Below are 19,442 nucleotides of genomic sequence, written 5' to 3' on the forward strand. Positions count from 1 at the left end.
AGTTCCGGGTCAGAGGGGAGAGTGCAGGAAGTAGAGAGTAGGCATTTCAAGAACTGGCAGTAGAGGAGGTAATAAGATATATATATTTTTATTTAACCGCCAGTGATGTCCATCCTCATCTTCCTTATTTACTACAACATATTTTATATCAAGCAGATGCTGCAACATTCACAGATAGTATAATGGTATTTCCTGAATGTATCTGGCATATATTGTATGAATGAACAGAGAACCTTAAGCCTGTTACTTCAGTCTTTGAACTTCAACGCCATGGTTACATGTTAACAATATCAATAATATCCATCTATAGAGAGGAAATTCCTTGTAAAGATCACATGACCTGAGAATGGACAAGCATCAAAATCACATGACCAAGAAGATATTAGAATTCACCCTGGACATCATCTACCTGCTGATCGGAGAGGTGAGAACGATTCTGGGAGGTCACATGACTTCACTGTTATCATGACCAACAAAATACACAGACCGGACAAGAGAAGTAAAAGAATTCTGTACATAGCGATGAGTGTTCTGTATGTTTCTCAATAGGATTATGAAGTTGTGAAAAAGACATCGAATGAGAATTGGACTTCCTTTCCACCTCCATTGCTGACCCCTGCCGGAATCAAGAAGCAAAAGATTCTAGAAGTCACCCAGAAGATGATTGAGCTGCTGACGGGAGAGGTAAGCGGTGTCAGCAATTCTGGGACATTAATATGGAATGTGTCTGGATGGTGACTGTATCATTGTGTGTGTCAGGTTCCGATAAGGTGTCAGGATGTCACTGTCTATTTCTCCATGGAGGAGTGGGAGTATTTAGAAGGACACAAGGACCTCTACAAGGACGTCATGATGGAGGACCACCAGACCCTCACATCACCGGGTAAGAGGAGACTGTTTTCTGCAGTGCCTCTAGTGTCCACAAGGTGGTGTCCTCATAAAGTGATGTCATCATACAAACAAGAAGTTTGGGGTAAACGGTGAGTTGGGGGAAAGTAGAAAGGAGACATAGCTGGAACTGGCAAAGGAGGGGGTAATAATATAATTATATAATCACTCGTCATATCTATAGCTGCCCTTGTCCTCACTGTGATGTCTTTTACACATGCATATTGTAAAATGATATAGTGACCTCTGATTGACAACGCTGAGACAGTTATATCAGACACAGTCACAAATTATTATTATACATTTATATAGCTCTGACATACATTGTAACACTAACCCAATCCCATCGGTCTCTGCAGGTGAAAATTTTTACACCAATACACTATATGAAGCCAATAACTAAAATATTGATAATATCCACCCATAGAGAGGAACTTCCTGCACAGATCAAACCATTGCATGAATGAGAATGGATAAGCACCAAAGTCACATGACTGAAAAAATATTGGACCTTACCCTGGAGATCATCTACCTGCTGACCGGAGAAGTGAGGAGGATCCTGGGAAGTCACATGACATCATTCCTAACTCTGTATTATAAAACCCAGACCTGACCGAGATTCTTACGGAGGATTCTTTTTGTATGTTTTCCATAGAATTATAAAGTTGTGAAAAAGATATCTGAGAAACCAACTACTGGTAGCCAGCACCATGATCCCTCTCCACATTCATTCCTCACTCCTGAGGGAATCAAGGAGCATAAGATCCTAAGGGTCATCCAGAAGATGATGGAGCTTCTGATGGGAGAGGTGAGCAGTGCTGGGAATTCTGGGAGAATATTATGAGATGTGTCTGGATTGTGACACAAGGACCTCTACAAGGACGTCATGATGGAGGACCACCAGACCCTCACATCACCGGGTAAGAGGAGACTTTATTGTAAAGGAGAGAGCAGTACGGAGGATAGATCCCCCATCATCTGATAAACACATAGAGACAATGTATTCAGTCAGTGTGTGTGTTTCCTACAGATGGATCCAATAATGGGAACCCACCAGAGAGATCTCCCCATCCTCTGTATTCCCGGGATTCCACACAGGAAGATCAGGAGATCCCTCACCATCATCAGGTAGGTGGCATCGAGGGACGATACAGGAAATATGATGTAAGTGTTCTTTGGTTCTTGGAACTCAAGTTATATTATTGCCATCATTTCACCGTGTGTTCAGGGTAAGGAACCAAACAATATGAAAGACGATGTGGATGACGGATCTGTGAGAGGTGACCATCAGTCTACAGAGAAATACAGAATGACGGTGGCAATGAAAGAGGAGGAATCTTCTCTAGACATAGGTAAGTCATACCTACTGAAGCTGAAAGGGGGCGCCATTACACTTTTTTTTTTATTTCTTTCCGGTTTCCCCCCCCCGATTTTACCTCTGGACTATAATGTAGAAGACAATGATATTGCAGAATATTGTCCAGAAGAAAACCCTGATCCTCCAACAATACATCACAGAGCTTCCTACGTCCAAAGATCAATGGCTCCTTCTACACCTGAAGATATTTCTCATAACTCACATCCGGTTAATAATGAAATTCATCAAAGACTTTACATTGAAAACAGATCCTTGGATCTCTCTGATCCCCACAGATCATCTTCTGCTCCTTTAGATACTTCTCCATATAAAGGCAATAAAGTAATCCTGTGTTCTGGAAATCAAAGAACAAACCTGGGGGAGCGTCCATATCTATGTTCAGAGTGCGGAAAAAGTTTTAACTGGAAGGGACACCTTCTCAGGCACCTGCGAAGTCACACGGATGAGCGTCCTTTTGAATGTTTACAGTGCAAGAAAAATTTCAAGCACAGAGCGGACCTTCACAGACACCAAGGCACTCACACTGGTGAGCGCCCATTTTCATGTGCAGAGTGTGGGAAATGTTTCACTCAGAAGGGAAGCCTACTCACGCATCAGAAAAGTCACTCGGGCGAAAGTTCTTTTTTCTGTCAAGAGTGCGGGAAAGGTTTCACTTGGAAACGAGCTCTCCGCATACACCAGAGAAGTCACACGGGAGAACGTCCTTTTTCATGTTTAGACTGTGGGAAAAGTTTTACGCAGAAATCGAACCTTCTCACACACCAGAGAACACACACTGGCGAACGTCCTTTTTCCTGTCCACGGTGTGGAAAATGTTTTACACGGAAATCACGCCTTACTGCACATCAGAAAACCCATACTGACTAACGGCTGTGACTGGCACGATCTCCATCTTGTATTGGTTGGTACACTTCCTGTCCTCTCATGGTGTACTTGTACCCGGCATGGCCCCGTGTGGAAATGAAATTTGGGGTTTTGATTATTGTGTGATCCCCGTTTCTCCCCTCTTTCTGGCCCAAATGATCACCTATCACCAGAAAGTGAGGGGAAATCTCTCCCCCTGGGCCTCCACTTTGTCCAATCATAAACAATGTTGGAACAAAGATTACTATACATGTGTCTGCTATCATCTAGCCCATCCCTTTCCAGACTATTTTTGGGGTTTCACTTATTTTAATCAAGGAGGCTCAAAATGATATAAGGGCAATAACCAGGGAAGCCTGCATGTAGACACCCTGGCATGTCCTCAGATACAGCTTTCACTCCAGCAACAAGAATTGTGAGCAGCACTGTAATGACAGCACTGAGCAGTAGAGGCAACAACCTGCCTCTGATCTCATATATATATATATATATATATATACACACACATCAGGGGTCTTCAAAAAGTTTCTGCATATTTTTTAACTCCATAATTGCAAATTTCCAAAACAAATGACATAACTTTTCTACATAGTCACCTACCTTTGTGATGCATTTTTCCCAGCGTTGTGACAACAATGCCATTAGCAAAATATGTTTTTGGTAGAGAGCTAAGCCCCTGATGTACCAGTGCTGTCACATCATCATCACATGAAAATCTTTTTCCCCTTAAAGCTTCTCTGAGTGGTCCAAATTGGTGAAAATCAGGTGGCGGGAAATCCGGACTATAAGCTGGGTGTTCCATAACCTCTCACTTTATTTGTCTGGGGGTTTCTAATAATGGGGGCTTGGCATGACGGAGAGCGTGACAACTCTTATAAGAGTATAAGAGAATAAGCTCAGCCAGACACACAAGTCACATGACACTCACAGACGACCAATTATTACTCCTCCCGCCCTCACCATTTCCAACAAAAAACATAAAGGTGCAGAAACATTTTTGGAAACCTTTATATAGATCAAGATGGCCGAAGACCCGACACCTGGAGAAGAACCAGATGAAGATGGCTGTGCCTGTGATGGAGTGAGGAGAGGTGATTGTACATTTTGCCGCACCTACCTAGTCACAGTTTTTTGATTTGTATACTTTTATACTTTGGGACCGCAGCTAATAAGCTACAGAACAACAGTACCCAGACACAGGAAGTAGATTGACATTATAATGTACAGCGCAACATAATATGTTGGTGCTATGTAAATCCTGATTTCTAATATTAATAAAGGGAAGATTTCTCCAGACATTTCTCTCTATAAATGTATTCTTCTCAGGCCCATCTGAAGTTCTGACAGAGTTCTTCCGTACTACTAAGTACATAGCCCAGCCCAATACATTGACACAATCCCTATCATAGACTTACATCTCTATGACACTATAAGAGAACGAACTCTCTTCATGACAGACTCACTATTGGCTGCAGTGAAATACTGACAGCACAAAGTTCGGAAGAAAGTTTTTATATAACTTTGGAATGATGGCTGCAGCTACTCTATACTTCATTAAGCTATGGCCTGACTTCTACAGAGCACGGAAAGAATCTCAGGTAACTTGTAGAACAGAAGTGATGTCATTGCAGAAACAGAAAGTTCCGGGTTAGAGGTGAGTCGAGAGGAAGTTCAGAAGATACATTAGAGAATGGGAAATAGCCTGCTCATATATGCTGCTCAAATCTCATCCAGTACAAGGACCTCATTATTCCTTAGTGGTCATGTCCAGTAATTGGATAGAAAATACCCCATTATATATAGGCAGGCTATTGCCCATCCAGTACAGGGACATTTTCATGCCCCCTAGTGTTAAGGTCCGGTATAGGGATAGGAAATAGCCCACTCATATATATCCAGGGTAATTCCTATCCAGTACAAGGAACTTATGATACTCACTAGCGGTCAGGTCTGGTATAAGGATAGGAAATATCCCACTCATATATAATCAGGCTTATTCACATCCAGTACAAGGACCCCATTACTCCTTAGTGGTCAGGTCCAGTAGTTGGATAGGAAATAGCCCACCCATATATGAGCAGGCTATTTCCCATCTAGTACAAGGACCTTATGATGCTCACTAATAGTTAGGTCTGGTAAAAGGATAGAAAATGGATATAATGGATAGGAATTAGCCTGAATATATATGAGTGGGCTATTTCCTGTCCCTATACCGGACCTTAACACTAGGAGGCATGCAAAGGTCCTTTTACTGGATGGGAAATAGCCTGCTTAAATATAATAAGGTATTTTCTATCCAAATGCTGGACATGGCCACTAAGGAATAATGAGGTCCTTGTACTGGATGGGAATTATCCTGCTTATATAAAAGCAATCTATTTCCTAACCTTTTACAGGACCTGACCACTAGGGGGCATAAGAAGGCCCTTGTACTCGATAGGAATTAGCCTGTTTATATATAAGTGGGCTATTACCAATCCAGTACAAGGACCTATTCATGCCCTCTGATGTTAAGGTCTTGTATAGGGATAGGAAATAGCCCACTCATATATGAGCAGGCTAATTCCCATCCGGTACAAGGACCTCAATATTCCTTAGTGATCAGGCACAGTATTTGGATAGGAAATAGCCCACTCCAATATTTCCAGGATAATTCCCATTCAGGACAAGGATTTTTTCATGCCCCCTAGTGTTAAGGTCCGGTAAACGGATCGAAAATAGCCCACTCATATGAGCAGGCTAATTGCCATCTAGTACAAGCACAGTTACTGGATGTGAATTACCCTGGATATATGTGAGTGGGCTATTACCTATTCCTATACTGGACCTGACCACTAGGGGGCATTAAAAGGTCTTTGTAGTGAATGGTATTTACCTTTGATATATATGAGATGGCTATTTCCTATCCAAATACTGGACCTGACCACTGAGGAATAATAAGGTCCTTGTACTGGATGGGAAATAGCCTGCTCATATATACATAGGCTATTTTCTTATCCCTATACCGCACCTGACCACTAGGGGGCATGAAAAGGTCCATGTACTGGATAGGAAATAGCCTGCTCACACACCGACTGGGAACTTGTCGCAACCGAGGATATCTCTACAAGGACGTCGTGATGGAGGACCACCAGACCCTCACATCACCGAGTAAGAGGAGACTTTATTGTAAAGGAGAGAGCAGTACGGAGGATCGATCCCCCATCATCTGATAAACACATAGAGACAATGTATTCAGTCAGTGTGTGTGTTTCCTACAGATGGATCCAGTAATGGGAACCCACCAGAGAGATGTCCCCGTCCTCTGTATTCCCGGGATTCCACACAGGAAGGTCAGGAGATCCCTCACCATCATCAGGTAGCTGGCATTGAGGAACAATACAGGAAATATGATGTCTTCTTCGGTTCTTGGAACTCAAGTTATATTATTGCCATCCTTTCCCCGTGTGTTCAGGGTAAGGAACCAAATATTATGAAAGACGATGCAAATAACAGATCTGTGGAAGGTGACCATCAGTCTACAGAGAAATACAGAATGATGGTGGCAGTAAAAGAGGAGAAATGTTCTCTAGACAAAGGTAAGTCCTAACTACTGAAGCTGAAAGGGGGCAACATTTCACTTTTATTCATTTTTTCGCTTACTCTCCCCCTCTGTTATGTCATCTGATAAACCATAGAGACTATCTATTCAGTTAGTGGGCCTGATTTTTTTAAATCCCTCCAAGGCTGGAGGGATTACTTAGTGTCGCTTTTATCAGCGACACTGAGTAATCCTGCAAACCTGGAATGGATATGGTTCAGGATCGAAAACATTTGCTAAGAAAAAACAAAACAAATCCATTCCAGGTTTATTGGATCACCCAGCTTCACTGATGAAAATGTATCCTCTCCAGCCTTGAAGAGCTTTAATAAATCAAGGCCAGTGTGTGTGTTTCCTACAGATGGATCCAGTAACAGGAACCCGCCCGAGTCATGTCCCCGTCCTCTGTATTCCCGGGATTCCACGCATGATGATCACACAGCTTCTCGCCTTCATCAGGTATGTGGCAGTGAAGGTCTAATACGGGGAATATGATTTAAGTGTCTTCTGTGGTTCTCATGTTAATATTTCCATCATTTGGTGTATTTAGAGTGAAGATGATGTGGGATCTGTGACAGGTGATCATCAGTCTACGGAGAAATACAGAATGATGGTTGCAGTAAAAGAGGAGCAATCTTCTCTACACATCGGCAAGTCATAACAACTAAAGCTGAAAGGGGCGCTGTACTCTTTTATCTTATCCCCTCTCCATTACTTTCCTTTGCTCTTCTACCCTCTCCTTTCCATTAACATTTTCTCCATCGCTCTCCATTTTCCCTTCACTTCCCATTTCCATTATTCTCCTTTCCTTCCCTCCCTATTACTTTCCTTTCTTCGTCTTTCTACCACTCTCCCCCTGCACTACTTTACACACCTCTATATTACTATCCTCTCATTTCCATTACTTAACATTTCCATGATTCTATTTACATCCTCATTGCTTTCCTATTCCCTCACAACCTCGCTATTGCTCGTCCTTTTCCCCTCTCTTCCTTACTCTGCTCAGCTCTGTATCTACCGTATTTTTCGCCGTATAAGACGCTCCGGAATATAAGACGCACCCAATTTTAAAGGAGGAAAATCTAGAAAAAAAGTTTCTGAAAGATTATTCCCCTTCTGATCACTCATGTGCCATTCATACCGGTATTCCCCTTCTCATCACTCATGTGCCATTCAAATTCCCCTTCTGATCACTCTGTGCTTTTTTTCTATTGTACGGCAGTTAGGACAGGGAACAGCAGGTGGCGCTGTGCCGGCTTCTTTCGCTTTGCTTTACAGACAGGAGAAAACACGATGCTGGCAGAGGAGAGAAGAGAGACACGCTGCAGCCAGAGACACACGCAGGATCGGGTATCGGGTGAGTATAATGTTTTAATTATTTTTTTTAACACATTTGTCGTATAGGACGCACTAACTTTTCCCCCTAAATTTTGGGGAAGAAAAAGTGAGTCTTATATGGCAAAAAATACGATATATTCCTTTCTGTTACTACCTTCTCCTCCCATCTTCATTAGTTTCTTTCCAGTTACTTTCCTCTCCACCCATTCCTCCCTTCTCAATTACACTTTTCTGCCCTATATGTTTCTCCTGTCCATCTCACCTGCTCTCCTTCATTACTTTTTTGCCATTTGCATCACTTTTTTCTCTTCTGATATCTATTGCTCCCCATTACACCCCTTTACATTCTATCTCCATCACTGTTTTTGCTACCTCCATTAGTCTACTCCTTATTTTCCTTCCATTTCCATTACATTCATGGTTTCCATTCTGCGTTTCTTGCCTCTGTTCTCCTATTTTATTATTCCTCGCTCATCTGCATTCTTCTCTTCCCCTCTGATTACTCTCCTCTGTTGTTTTCTATGCTTATACTAAATTCTGTTTGTTTCCATTAGATGGAGCAGAGCTGACAACCCCGGAGAGACTGGATCAGGTTTCATCTCTGGTCTATAATAGAGAATTTTCTCCAGAAGACACCCGCGATACTCCAACGATGCATAACAGAGCTTCCTGTGTGCAGAGATCAATGGATCCCCCTAAACACGAGGATAATTCTCAAATCCATCCAAGACTTCCCACTAAAGACAAATCCTTGGATCCCTGTATTCCCTGCAGATTATCTTCTGCACATTCAGATTCACACGTAGATAAAGTCAGTGAAAGTTTTAGATCAGAGTTGTTTCCTGTTGAAGAACAAAAAACCAACATGTCAGAGCGTTCATTTTCATGTATGGATTGTGGGAATTATTTCAAACACAGAGAAGACTATGTTAACCACCAGAGAATTCACACAGCAGCGTTGCCCATCTCTGAGTTCAGGGATTGTTTCACTCACAATGCCAACCTTACAAATCAGGAATGTCATGGGGATGAGAATACCTTTTCCTGTGTACAGTGCAGAAAAAGTTTTTCCAAGAAACGAGCACTACTTGCACATCAGAGAAGTCACTTGAACAAGCGTACGTTTCTATGTTCATTGTGCGGGAAAAGTTTTGTTAAAGGGACTGCATTTCTTAGACACCAAAAAAGACACAAAAGAGAGCGTCCTTTCTCATCTTCGGATGGTGGTAAATGTTTTATTCAGAAAAGAAAACGTAGACGTGAGAAGATTCACACGGGCGAGCGTCCTTTTTCATGTTCTGAGTGCGGAAAAAGCTTTGTCAGGAAAAGTGTACTGAATGATCACAAGAGAATTCACACGGGCGAGCGTCCTTTTTCATGTTTAGTGTGTGGGAAAAGCTTTGCCCGGAAAAGTGTACTCATTGATCACAAGAGAATTCACACGGGCGAGCGGCCTTTTTCGTGTTTAGAGTGTGGGAAAAGTTTTGCTCGGAAGTATGTGCTTATGGAACATCAGAAAGTGCACGTGGGCCAGCGTCCTTTTTCATGTGAGGCGTGTGGGAAAAGTTTTGCTCGGAAAAGTGTGCTTACGGAACATCAGAAAGTGCACTTGGGCCAACGTCCTTTTTCATGTGAGGAGTGTGGGAAAAGTTTTGTTCGGAAAAGTGTACTTAATGAACATAGGAGAATGCACATGGGCAAGCATCCATTTTAATGTGCGGAAAATGTTTCACCTAGAAATGGGAACTTATTATTCATCAGAGAATTCACACGGGGAGCACATTTTCATGTGCAGATTGTGGGCGGAGTTTTATAATCTGCACTTGAAAATGGTTGAAACCCTCTCACTCATCAGAGGCGAGAGCCTTTTTTCTTGTCTTTTACACTGAAGTCACGTCTAATGGCACATCAAAAACCCATTCCATCTGATGGCAGTGACCAACCTATGCCGGAACTTCATGGACAGTTCTATTAGTCTCCCACTACTCTATACTCTGATGGATGGACTTTGAATATGTGTACATTATATGTATGTGACTTGAACATTCTATGTGACATGAGTATTCTATGTCTTGGACATTTTTAAAAAAAAATCAATAAAAATGAGAGAATTATTATTTTTAATAAACAGGATTTATATAGCATCAACATATTACACAGCGCTGTACAATAAATAGGGGTTGCAAATGGCAGACAGATACTAACATTAACCCAGGAGTAGGAGAGAACCCTGTTCCAAAGAGCTTACAATCTAAAAGGTGGGGGAAGTATCACACAATATGAGGGGAGATATGGAATGGTGGGAAGTAGTGAGTGTTTGGGAGAAAGAAGAAGACAGGTAGGTGGGTTTGATAATGATGGGTTTTGAGCGCTCTTTTTTAATGAGCAGAAAGAAGGAGCAAGCCGAACATTATGAGGAAGACCATTCCAGAGAGTCGGAGCAGAATTACAAAAGACAGAAAATACATATCTGGGGGCATTCTGTACACCAGGGTTGTCCAATTTTATTTCACCTAGGGGCCAGTTTGCATATTTGTTTACACCCAAACACATTATATAGTTTGCATTTTGCTGTGGCAAAACAAAATGGTGCAGGGATTAGGAATAAATAAGGAAGATGATGCAGGGGTCAGTAATTTGCAGAGTGCAGAGGTCTGGAATATATAACAAAAGTGATGCAGGGGTCAGGAGTGTGTAATGTGCAGAGTGCAGCGGTCTGGAATATTTATTGAAGGTGATGCAGGGGTCAGGAGTATATAATGTTCAGGGTGCAGGAGTCTAGGATATAAAACAAAGATGATGCAGGGATCAGTAGTATATAATGTGCAGAGTGCAGGGGTCTGGATTATATAACAAAGGTGATGCAAAGGTCAGGAGTATGTAATGTGCAGGAGTCTAGAATATATAGCAAAGGTAATGCAGGGTACAGGAGTCAAGATGATGCAGGGTTCCTTAGTATGTAATGTGCAGAGTGCAGGGGTCTGGAATTTATAACAAAGATGATGCAGGGCTCAGTAGTATGTAATGTGCAGCTTGCAGGGGTATGGTCTGTATAATGAAGGTGATGCAGGAGTCATGAGTATGTTATGTGCAGGGTGAAGGAGTCTAGAATATATAACAAAGATGATGCAGGTGTCAGTAGTATGTAATGTGCAGAGTACAGGGGTCTGGAATATATAACGAAGGTGATGCAGGGGTCAGAAATATGTAATGTGCAGGGTGCAGGAGTCTAGAATATATAACAAATATGATGCAGGGGTCAGTAGTATTTATTGTGCAGAGTGCAGGGGTCTAGAAAATATAACTAAGGTGTTGCAGGCAGGGGTCAGGCATATGTAATGTACAGAGTGCAGGGATCTAGAAAATATATTAAGGTGAAGCAGGGGTCAGGAGTATGTAATGTACAGACTGCAGGAGTCTAGAATATATGATGAAAATGATGCAGGGGTCAGGAGTATGAAATGTGCAGAGTGCAGGGGTCTGGAATATGTAACGAAGATGATGCAGGGGTCAGTAGTATGTAATGTGCAGAGTGCAGGGGTCTAGAATATATAACCAATGTGCTGCAGGGGTCAGAAGTATGTAATATCAGGGTAGAGGGGTCTATTATGTATAACAAAGATGACGTAGGGGTCGGTAGTATGTATTGTGCAGAGTGGAGGGGTCTGGAATATATAACAAAGGTGATGCAGAGTCAGGAGTATGTAATGCAGGAGTCTAGAATATATAAAAAAGATGATGCAGGGGTCATTAGTATGTAATGTGCAGAGTCCAGGGGTCTGGTCTGTATAATGAAGGTGATGCAGGGGTCAGAAGTATGTAATGCAGGAGTCTAGAATATATAACAAAGATGATGCAGGGATTAATGGTATGTAATGTGCAGAGTTCAGGGGTCTGGCATATATAACAAAGGTGATGCAGGGGTCAGGAGTATGTATTGTACAGAGTGCAGGAGTCTAGACTATATGATAAAAATGATGCAGGGGTCAGAGTATGAAATGTGCAGAGTGCAGGGGTCCGGAATCTATAACAAAGATGATGCAGGGGTCAGGAGTATGTATTATGCAAAGTGCAGGAGTCTAGATTATATAAGGAAGGTGATGCAGGGGTCAGGAGTATGTAATGTACCAAGTGTAGGAGTCTAGAATATTTTCTAGTATAATGCAATAAGTGCGAGTGAAGAGTATGCAATGCAGAAATGTCAGTAGTATAACAGATATTTTGCACAGGGATACATTCATTGCAGGTTCCCAGCTTTAGTTTCAGCAGGTGGAACAGTGAGCAGCACTATCTGAGCAGTCCCCATCATATACTGCATAAGCTCTGATAAGACTTTAAAATTAGATAGCCCCAGGTCCCCCTGGGGTCCTCTAATATGAACTCTGGACCCTCTGTTGTCTCTTTGTTGTGTGGAACATGCTGGAGGAGGAAGCTGGAATATTTGCCAAGAAACCTTAGCTCTGGATTTTGTGTTGATACATGGGGGGGGGGTCATAGAAAAAAAGCCCCTTTCCATCCAGCTTTTCAAATTGTTGTACCTGAGTTCCAGCCTGCTCAGGTATCTGGTATGGGTCACCAGACTGTAGCATGGAACACAATAATTTATGTACAGAGGAGCTGACACTCTAATGTCCCCCCACAGTCACACACTATTATTATACATTTATATAGCTCTGACATATACCATAGCGCTGTACAGATAACACTGAGCCAGTCCCATTAGTCTCTGTACAGAGGAGCTGACACTCTAATATCCCTCCACAATCACACACTATTATTATACATTTATATAGCTCTGACATATACCGCGGTGCTGTACAGATAACACTATTAATATATATTTATAAAACACTAAGCCAGTCACATCAGTCTATGCAGCAAATTCTATTACCCAATGCGTGACATATCTATCTGGTACTGAAAATTAACATCAATATTATCCCTTCATAGAGAGGAACTTCCTGCATCACATGACTACATGAATGAGAATGGACAAGAACCAAAGTCACATGACCCAGAGGATATTGGTCTTCACCCTGGAGATCATCTGCCTGCTGCTTGGAGAAGTGAGGAGGATTCTGGGAGGTCACATGCCATCTATGATGTAAGTATCTTCTTTGGATCTTGGCACTGATGTTTCCATCATTCGGTGTGTTAGGGTGAAGAGCTGATAAAAATCAAAGTTGGTATTAAAGATGAAGATGGCGACAGATCTGTGACAGATGATCATCAGTCTACAGAGAAGTACAGAATGACGGTGGCAGTGAAAGAGGAGGAATCTTCTCTAGAAATAGGTAAGTCATAACAACTAAAGCTAAAAAGGAGCGCTATTTCACTTTTATTCCTTTCCATTACTCTCCCCCTCTGTTATCCTCCATATCGCTCTTCCCTCTACTCAGGAAGGTTAATTCCCTTTTTATGATGTCCGTCTTTCCATCAGGTGGACACAAGGTGACAACCCCGGAGGGACCTCATATTTTATGTCTGGACTATAAAGGAGAAGACATTCCGGAATATTCTCCGGAAGAAAACCCCAATCCTTTAAGAATACATGACACAGCTTCCTGTGTTCGGAGGTCAGTGGCTTCCTCCACACCTGAAGATATTTCTCATCCCAGTACCAATGAAATCCATCAGGGACTTCCCACTGCAGACCGATCCCAGAACCCCCATGATCCTCTCAGATCTTCTGCTCATCCAGATCTCTCCTCACACAAAGACAATAAAACAATCCCGACTTCAGTCAGTGAAAGCTTTGGATCAGAGTTGCCTCTTAGTGTAGGCCAAACAACCAACATAGCGAAGCAACCGCATCTCTGTTCAGAGTGCGGGAAATGTTTTAATTGGAAGGGACACCTTCTCCGACACATGAGAAGTCACACAGACGAGCGACCATTTTCCTGTTTGAAGTGTGAGAAAAACTTCAAACACAGAGCAGACCTTCACAGGCACCAGAGCACTCACACAGGTGACGGGTTAATAAATGTTTCACTTGGAAAGATGACCATCTTAGAGAAGTCACATTTTGGCCTTAGAGTAACAGATTGGATTGTCGGTCATAGACCATAACATGTATACTTCTTTCTCCCATTGCTAGTTCCACCTTCTCTTGTCTTTGCTTTGTGATGATCCCCATTTCTCCTCTCTCTGCTAATCTCCTCTCCTCTGCTTGCCACTTCCCTTTTCATTACTCACTCCCTCTCTCTAAATTACTCTTCTCTCCTCTGCTTTCCATTGCTCTTTTCTCCATTATTCCCCTCCAATCTCTGTTACTCTCCTCCTCTTCTCTATCCATTACATTTTTCCATCTCTTTTCAATTATGGTCTTTCCATCTCCATTACTCATCCATTACTCGTCTACCCACTATACTTTCCTTATCCCATCCCCCGATCCCTTTATGCTACTGTTCCTGTAATTTCCCCTATTCCTCTTTATCCCTCTGCACTTATCTCTTTTATTCCAGTTTCCTTATAGCTTGCTTCTCTAATACTTCCCTCACCATTACTCTTTTTTCTGCTTTGCATTACTCTTTTCTCCATTATTATCTTAAACTCTCTGTTACTCTCCTCACACCTCTTACCATTATTTTCTTACCACCCCTCCCCCTAAATAATTTTATCTCCATTACCCCCCCTTCATTCCTTATTACCCTGCTCATCTTTCTTTTATTCTCCTTTCTTCCCCTTTCCTTATAGCTTCACTCGCTATTACTTCCTTCCTCGTTACTCCTTTCTCTGCTTTGTATTACTCTTTTCTCTATTCGTCTCTGTAACTCTCCTCCACTTCCCAATCCATTACCGTCTTCATTTCTGCTTTTCAATGAATGTTCTCCCCTCTCTTATAATCCCCCCTTCATTACTCTCCTCTCTTCTGGATAATTTACTCTTTTCTCCATTATTTTCATTCCCTCTCTATTTCTCTCCACCCATCTTCATAGGTATTTCCCTTCTCCTTAGCATTACTTTCTTTAACTTTTATCCCCTATTATTCTCCTTTCCTCCCCCTCTCTTTATAACTTCTATTAATTTCCTTTATTCTTTCATCTACCATTACTATCCTCTCCTCTGCTTTCCATTACCCTTATCTCCTTTGTATCCCCCACCCTCCATTACTCTTCTCCACTCAGCATTACTATTGTTATTACTACTGTTTTCATCTCTCTTTATTCTCATTCCTCCCTTATCCTTATAACTTCCTTCTCTAGTACTTCCTTAACCAATACTCTCCTCTCTTCTGCTGTCCATTACCACTTTTTCCATTATCCTCCCCCACACTCCATACCTTTCCATATCTCCCCACCCTATTGTTATTTTTCTCCTTTGCTTTCTATAATTTAAGTCACTTTGGTTGTTTTGTATCATATTATTATTTATTGATTGATTTATTTTGATGATTTAAACCGTGTTCAGTATTAAAAAAATACTTCTTTCCATCAGGTGGGCACAAGGTTACTACCCTGGAGAGACTTCAGATTTTATATCCGGCCTATAATGGAGAGAAGGATTGCATTGCAAAATATTCTCCAGAAGAAAAGCCACAGACTCCAAGAATACATCACAGAGCTTCCTGTGTGCGGAGATCAAGGGATCCCCCTAAACCTGAAGATACTTCCCATAAGTCTCATCCTGTTACCAATCAAATCCATCAGGGACTTCACACTGCAGATAGATCCTTGGATCCCTCTGTTCCACTCAGATCTGCTCCTTCAGATTTCTCTTCACACAAAGACAAAAAATTAATCCTGACCTCTGAGGTCAGTGAAAGCTTTAGATCAGAATCGTCTCTTGCTGAAGGACAGACCACAAACACAGAGAAGCGGCCGTATCTCTGTTTAGAGTGCGGGAAATGTTTCAGTTGGAAGGGACACCTTCTCCGACACCTGAAAAGTCACACAGACGAGCGGCCGTTTTCATGTTTAAAGTGTGAGAAAAACTTCAAACACAAAGCTGACCTTCGCAGGCACCAGAGCACTCACACAGGTGAGCATCCCTCGGAAAGACAAACTTCTTAAACATCAGGGAAATCACGCTAGAATGCGGGAAATGTCTCACATGGAGGAGATCACTTTATTCTTCTCACTTTCCCTCTTCATTTCTCTCCCTACCCCCATATCCATTACTCTTCATTACCATTCTCCCCTCTCCATCTTCTCTCCACTACTCCCTATTACTCTGTTTGTCCTCCTCTCACCATTAGCCTCCTTACCTCTCCATTGCCCTCCTCTCCATTACACACCTCTACGCTTCATTGCTTTCAATCTTCCCACTTTATTACCCTCCTCCCCTCTCCATTAATCTCCTTTCACAGTTCTACCCCCCTTTCATTGATCTGCCTTGTATTACTCTTCCCTCCTCCCCTTTCCATTACTCTCTTCCCAACTACCCAACTTTCCTCTTCATTACCTTTCTCCCCTCTCCATTTATCGTCTCTCCACTACTTTCTTCCACTTTTCACCTTTGTTGTCCATTTGTCTCCTCCCTTCTCCATTACTGTTTTCCCCCATTACCCTTTTTTACTCTCCATTACCTTCCATTCCATTCCATTCATCTACTCTCTATTGCTCTCTGTCTACTTCATTATCTTCCTTCCCTCTCCATTAATTCCCTTTTCATTACTCCCCTCCCCACTCCATTACTCCACTCTTCTCCCCTTTTCATTACTCTCCTCTCCATTACCCTTCTTTCCTCTTTATTACTTTCCTTCTCTCTTCATTATTCTTCTCACTTTCCCTCTTCATTTTTCTCCCTAACCCCTATATCCATTACTCTTCATCTCCCTACTTCTTATATTCCTTTCCTCTCTAATAATCTTTGCACAACGTTACTCCCCTCTCCATTATTTTGCTTTTTATTACTCCTCTCTCTTTCTTTCCTCCCCTTTGCATTTCTCTCCTCTTCTTACTCTTTCCTTTTTATTACTTCCTTCTTCATTATTCTCCTCACTTTCCCTCTTCATTATTTCTCATCTCCATTACTCTCCATTTCTCTTCTCCATTAATCTTTTCAACACGTCTCTCTTCCCCTCTCCATTACTTTCTTCTTCTCCCCTGTCTACTAATCTCATCCCCTCTCCTTCCCTGCCTTCTCCATTACCACCTTCCCCTCTCCATTACCGTATTTTACGGACCATAAGACGCACCCTGATTTTCCCCCCACTTTAGGAGGAAAAAAAGTGCGTCTTATGGTCCGAAAAATACGGTACTTGTTTTCCCTCTCAGTTACTCCCCTCCCCTTGCTCTCTTTTTCTCCATTATTCTCTCCCCCACTTTGTTTTTCTTCTTTATTTATCTTATCTTCATTATTATTTTTTTACGTTCCTATTCTCACCTCTCTTACTGTATTCCCCATTACCCTTCTTACCCTCCCTCATTACTCTCTTGTTTTCCTTCTCAGTTACTCTCCTCTTCATTACTCTCATCTCTCCTCCTTCTTCCATTTCTCTCCTCACCTTTCCTCTACTCTCCTATTCTCACCATTCTCTCCTATTTAATTTGCTGTTATGATTGTACATTATAATAAGCCCAGCATCCCATACACCATCATTTATTACAGCTAATGACAAAACATTATTTTTTTTCTTTTCAATGTTAATGAAATCTTTGTTACCATCAGGTAAACACAAAGTGACAACCCCAGAGACACCTCAGAATTTGCCCCCAGACTGTAAAGCAGAAGACGATGACATTGCAGAATATTCTCCTGATCCCCCAACAATACATCACAGAGCTGCCTGTGTGCTGAGATCGATGGACCCCTCCGCACCTGAGGATATTTCTCATATTGGTACTAATGAATTCCATCTGAGACCTAACACTGCAGACAAATCCTTAGATTCCTCTGATCCCCACATATCATCTTCACACAACAACAATCAAAAAATTATTAATTCTGAAGTAATTGAAGAAGAGTTGCCTCTTCTTGAAAATCAAAGAACAAACTTGGGCGAGCGTCCATATCTCTGTTCAGAGTGTGGGAAATGCTTCAACTGGAAAGGACATCTTCTCCGGCACCTGAAAAGTCACACAGATGAGCGCCCCTTCTCATGTTTTCAGTGTGGTAAGTGTTTTAAACACAGAGCAGACCTTCGCAGACACCAGAGCACTCACACAGGGGAGCGTCCGTTCTCATGTTCACAGTGTGAGAAAAGCTTCGCTCGGAAAGACGACCTTCTTAAACATCAGAAGAGTCACACGGGTGAGCGTTCTTTTTCCTGTCTAGAGTGCGGGAAAGGTTTTACTTGGAAGAGAGCCCTCCGTATACACCAGAGAAGTCACACGGGAGAACGTCCTTTTTCTTGTTTAGATTGTGGGAAATGTTTCACTCAGAAATCCAACCTTCTCACACACCAGAAACTTCACACCGGTGAACGTCCCTTTTCCTGTTCAGAGTGTGGGAAATGTTTTACACTGAAATCACGCCTAATTACGCACCAGAAGACCCATGTCCATTGATGCCAATGAGACCTCTATGGTGATATCTCATAGACTCTTCTATCTGTAGAACAATTTTGTAAGTCCTTTCTCTGACCTCATCGAAACTACTCTGGATGATGTCAGAACCTGACCGAATATTTTTCAATATTCTCTGTATTCTGAGATTGGACACATTGGGGGTGTTTCAGCTACAAAGAAAAGCTAGCTTGGTAGAGATCTGATATGCCTAGGATATAAGATGTGACTGCATATGCAGCTGTCAAATTGACAGCTTTGACAGCTATTGCTGTAAAAAAAAAAAGAGATCAGTGTTGTGGCAGTATTTTTTTGGCTGTCAAATTGACAGCCTTGACAGACATTGCTGTAAACAAAAACATCTGGGGCAGTGCTTTTAATGTCTGTCAAACTGACAGCTTTTTCAGCCGCTGCTGTAAAAAAAAAAAAAAGACAACTGGGACAGTTTTTATAAACACTGCTCACAAGCTGAAAAGCTATAAGCTGTTCAGTTCCATTTTTGGGTAGATTAAAGAGGTAACATTAGATCTGAAATCAGCTCTGAAAAATCCTTCCTCCTTTTCTTCCCTCAATGGTTTTGCTGATGATATTTGAAATGTGTTTCTAACAGGATGTTTTAGTTTTATGTTTTTTTGTCTAACAGTTGTGTTAAAAATAAAATATTTTCAAGGATGATATCACTGAAAGCCAGCCATGTTTATTCCAAGATATATAACTTTTTGTTCTATATTATGATTTCATTTAATGTCAGCTGTACACTGGAAACAAAAACAGGAAAGATAAAAACACTTAATTTTAATAGAGCAAATTTTCAAATATTAAGGCCAGCCCTCTGTGACTTGGACTGGGAGACAATATTGTCTTCAAAGAACAGAAATCGGAATGTTTCAAGTCTGTTCTACACAAGCACACTAAAAATATATTCCAATGGGTAATAAGAGGCTGA

The 19,442-nt window shown here is 41.7% G+C and overlaps 2 protein-coding genes across 9 annotated transcripts; both read left to right on the forward strand.

Annotated features, from left to right (window-relative positions):
• LOC140338960 (uncharacterized) lies at positions 1-19,171 on the forward strand. Of its 8 annotated transcripts, XM_072423348.1 has the most exons (9): positions 1-68; positions 311-424; positions 550-684; positions 760-883; positions 6,391-6,488; positions 13,207-13,342; positions 13,489-14,016; positions 15,486-16,028; positions 17,661-19,171. In XM_072423348.1, exons 2-9 carry the CDS (start codon positions 347-349, stop codon positions 18,497-18,499), a joined length of 2,481 nt encoding a protein of 826 aa, XP_072279449.1. In that variant the 5' UTR covers positions 1-68; positions 311-346; the 3' UTR covers positions 18,500-19,171. The 8 variants fall into 8 exon arrangements, with proteins under 8 accessions (XP_072279449.1, XP_072279448.1, XP_072279454.1 ...); XM_072423347.1 differs by having other exon boundaries at positions 23-424; XM_072423354.1 differs by lacking the exons at positions 13,207-13,342; positions 13,489-14,016; positions 15,486-16,028; positions 17,661-19,171 and adding exons at positions 6,585-6,708; positions 7,072-7,169; positions 7,261-7,360; positions 8,603-10,176 and having other exon boundaries at positions 37-424.
• LOC140339124 (uncharacterized) lies at positions 2,318-3,238 on the forward strand. Its single transcript, XM_072423699.1, has one exon. It carries the CDS (start codon positions 2,429-2,431, stop codon positions 3,131-3,133), a length of 705 nt encoding a protein of 234 aa, XP_072279800.1. The 5' UTR covers positions 2,318-2,428; the 3' UTR covers positions 3,134-3,238.
• Positions 19,172-19,442: the final 271 nt, after the last annotated feature.

Source organism: Pyxicephalus adspersus, chromosome 10, assembly GCF_032062135.1.
Source record: "Pyxicephalus adspersus chromosome 10, UCB_Pads_2.0, whole genome shotgun sequence".
NCBI classification, from domain to species: domain Eukaryota; kingdom Metazoa; phylum Chordata; class Amphibia; order Anura; family Pyxicephalidae; genus Pyxicephalus; species Pyxicephalus adspersus.

Bases quoted from the DNA above. Each gene is read 5' to 3' on its own strand.
- LOC140338960 (XM_072423348.1), top strand. From the start codon at position 347: ATGGACAAGCATCAAAATCACATGACCAAGAAGATATTAGAATTCACC. The intron at 14,017-15,485 runs GTGACGGGTTAA...TCTTTCCATCAG, and splicing joins GCACCAGAGCACTCACACAG to GTGGGCACAAGGTTACTACC. The intron at 16,029-17,660 runs GTGAGCATCCCT...TGTTACCATCAG, and splicing joins GCACCAGAGCACTCACACAG to GTAAACACAAAGTGACAACC.
- LOC140339124 (XM_072423699.1), top strand. From the start codon at position 2,429: ATGGCTCCTTCTACACCTGAAGATATTTCTCATAACTCACATCCGGTT.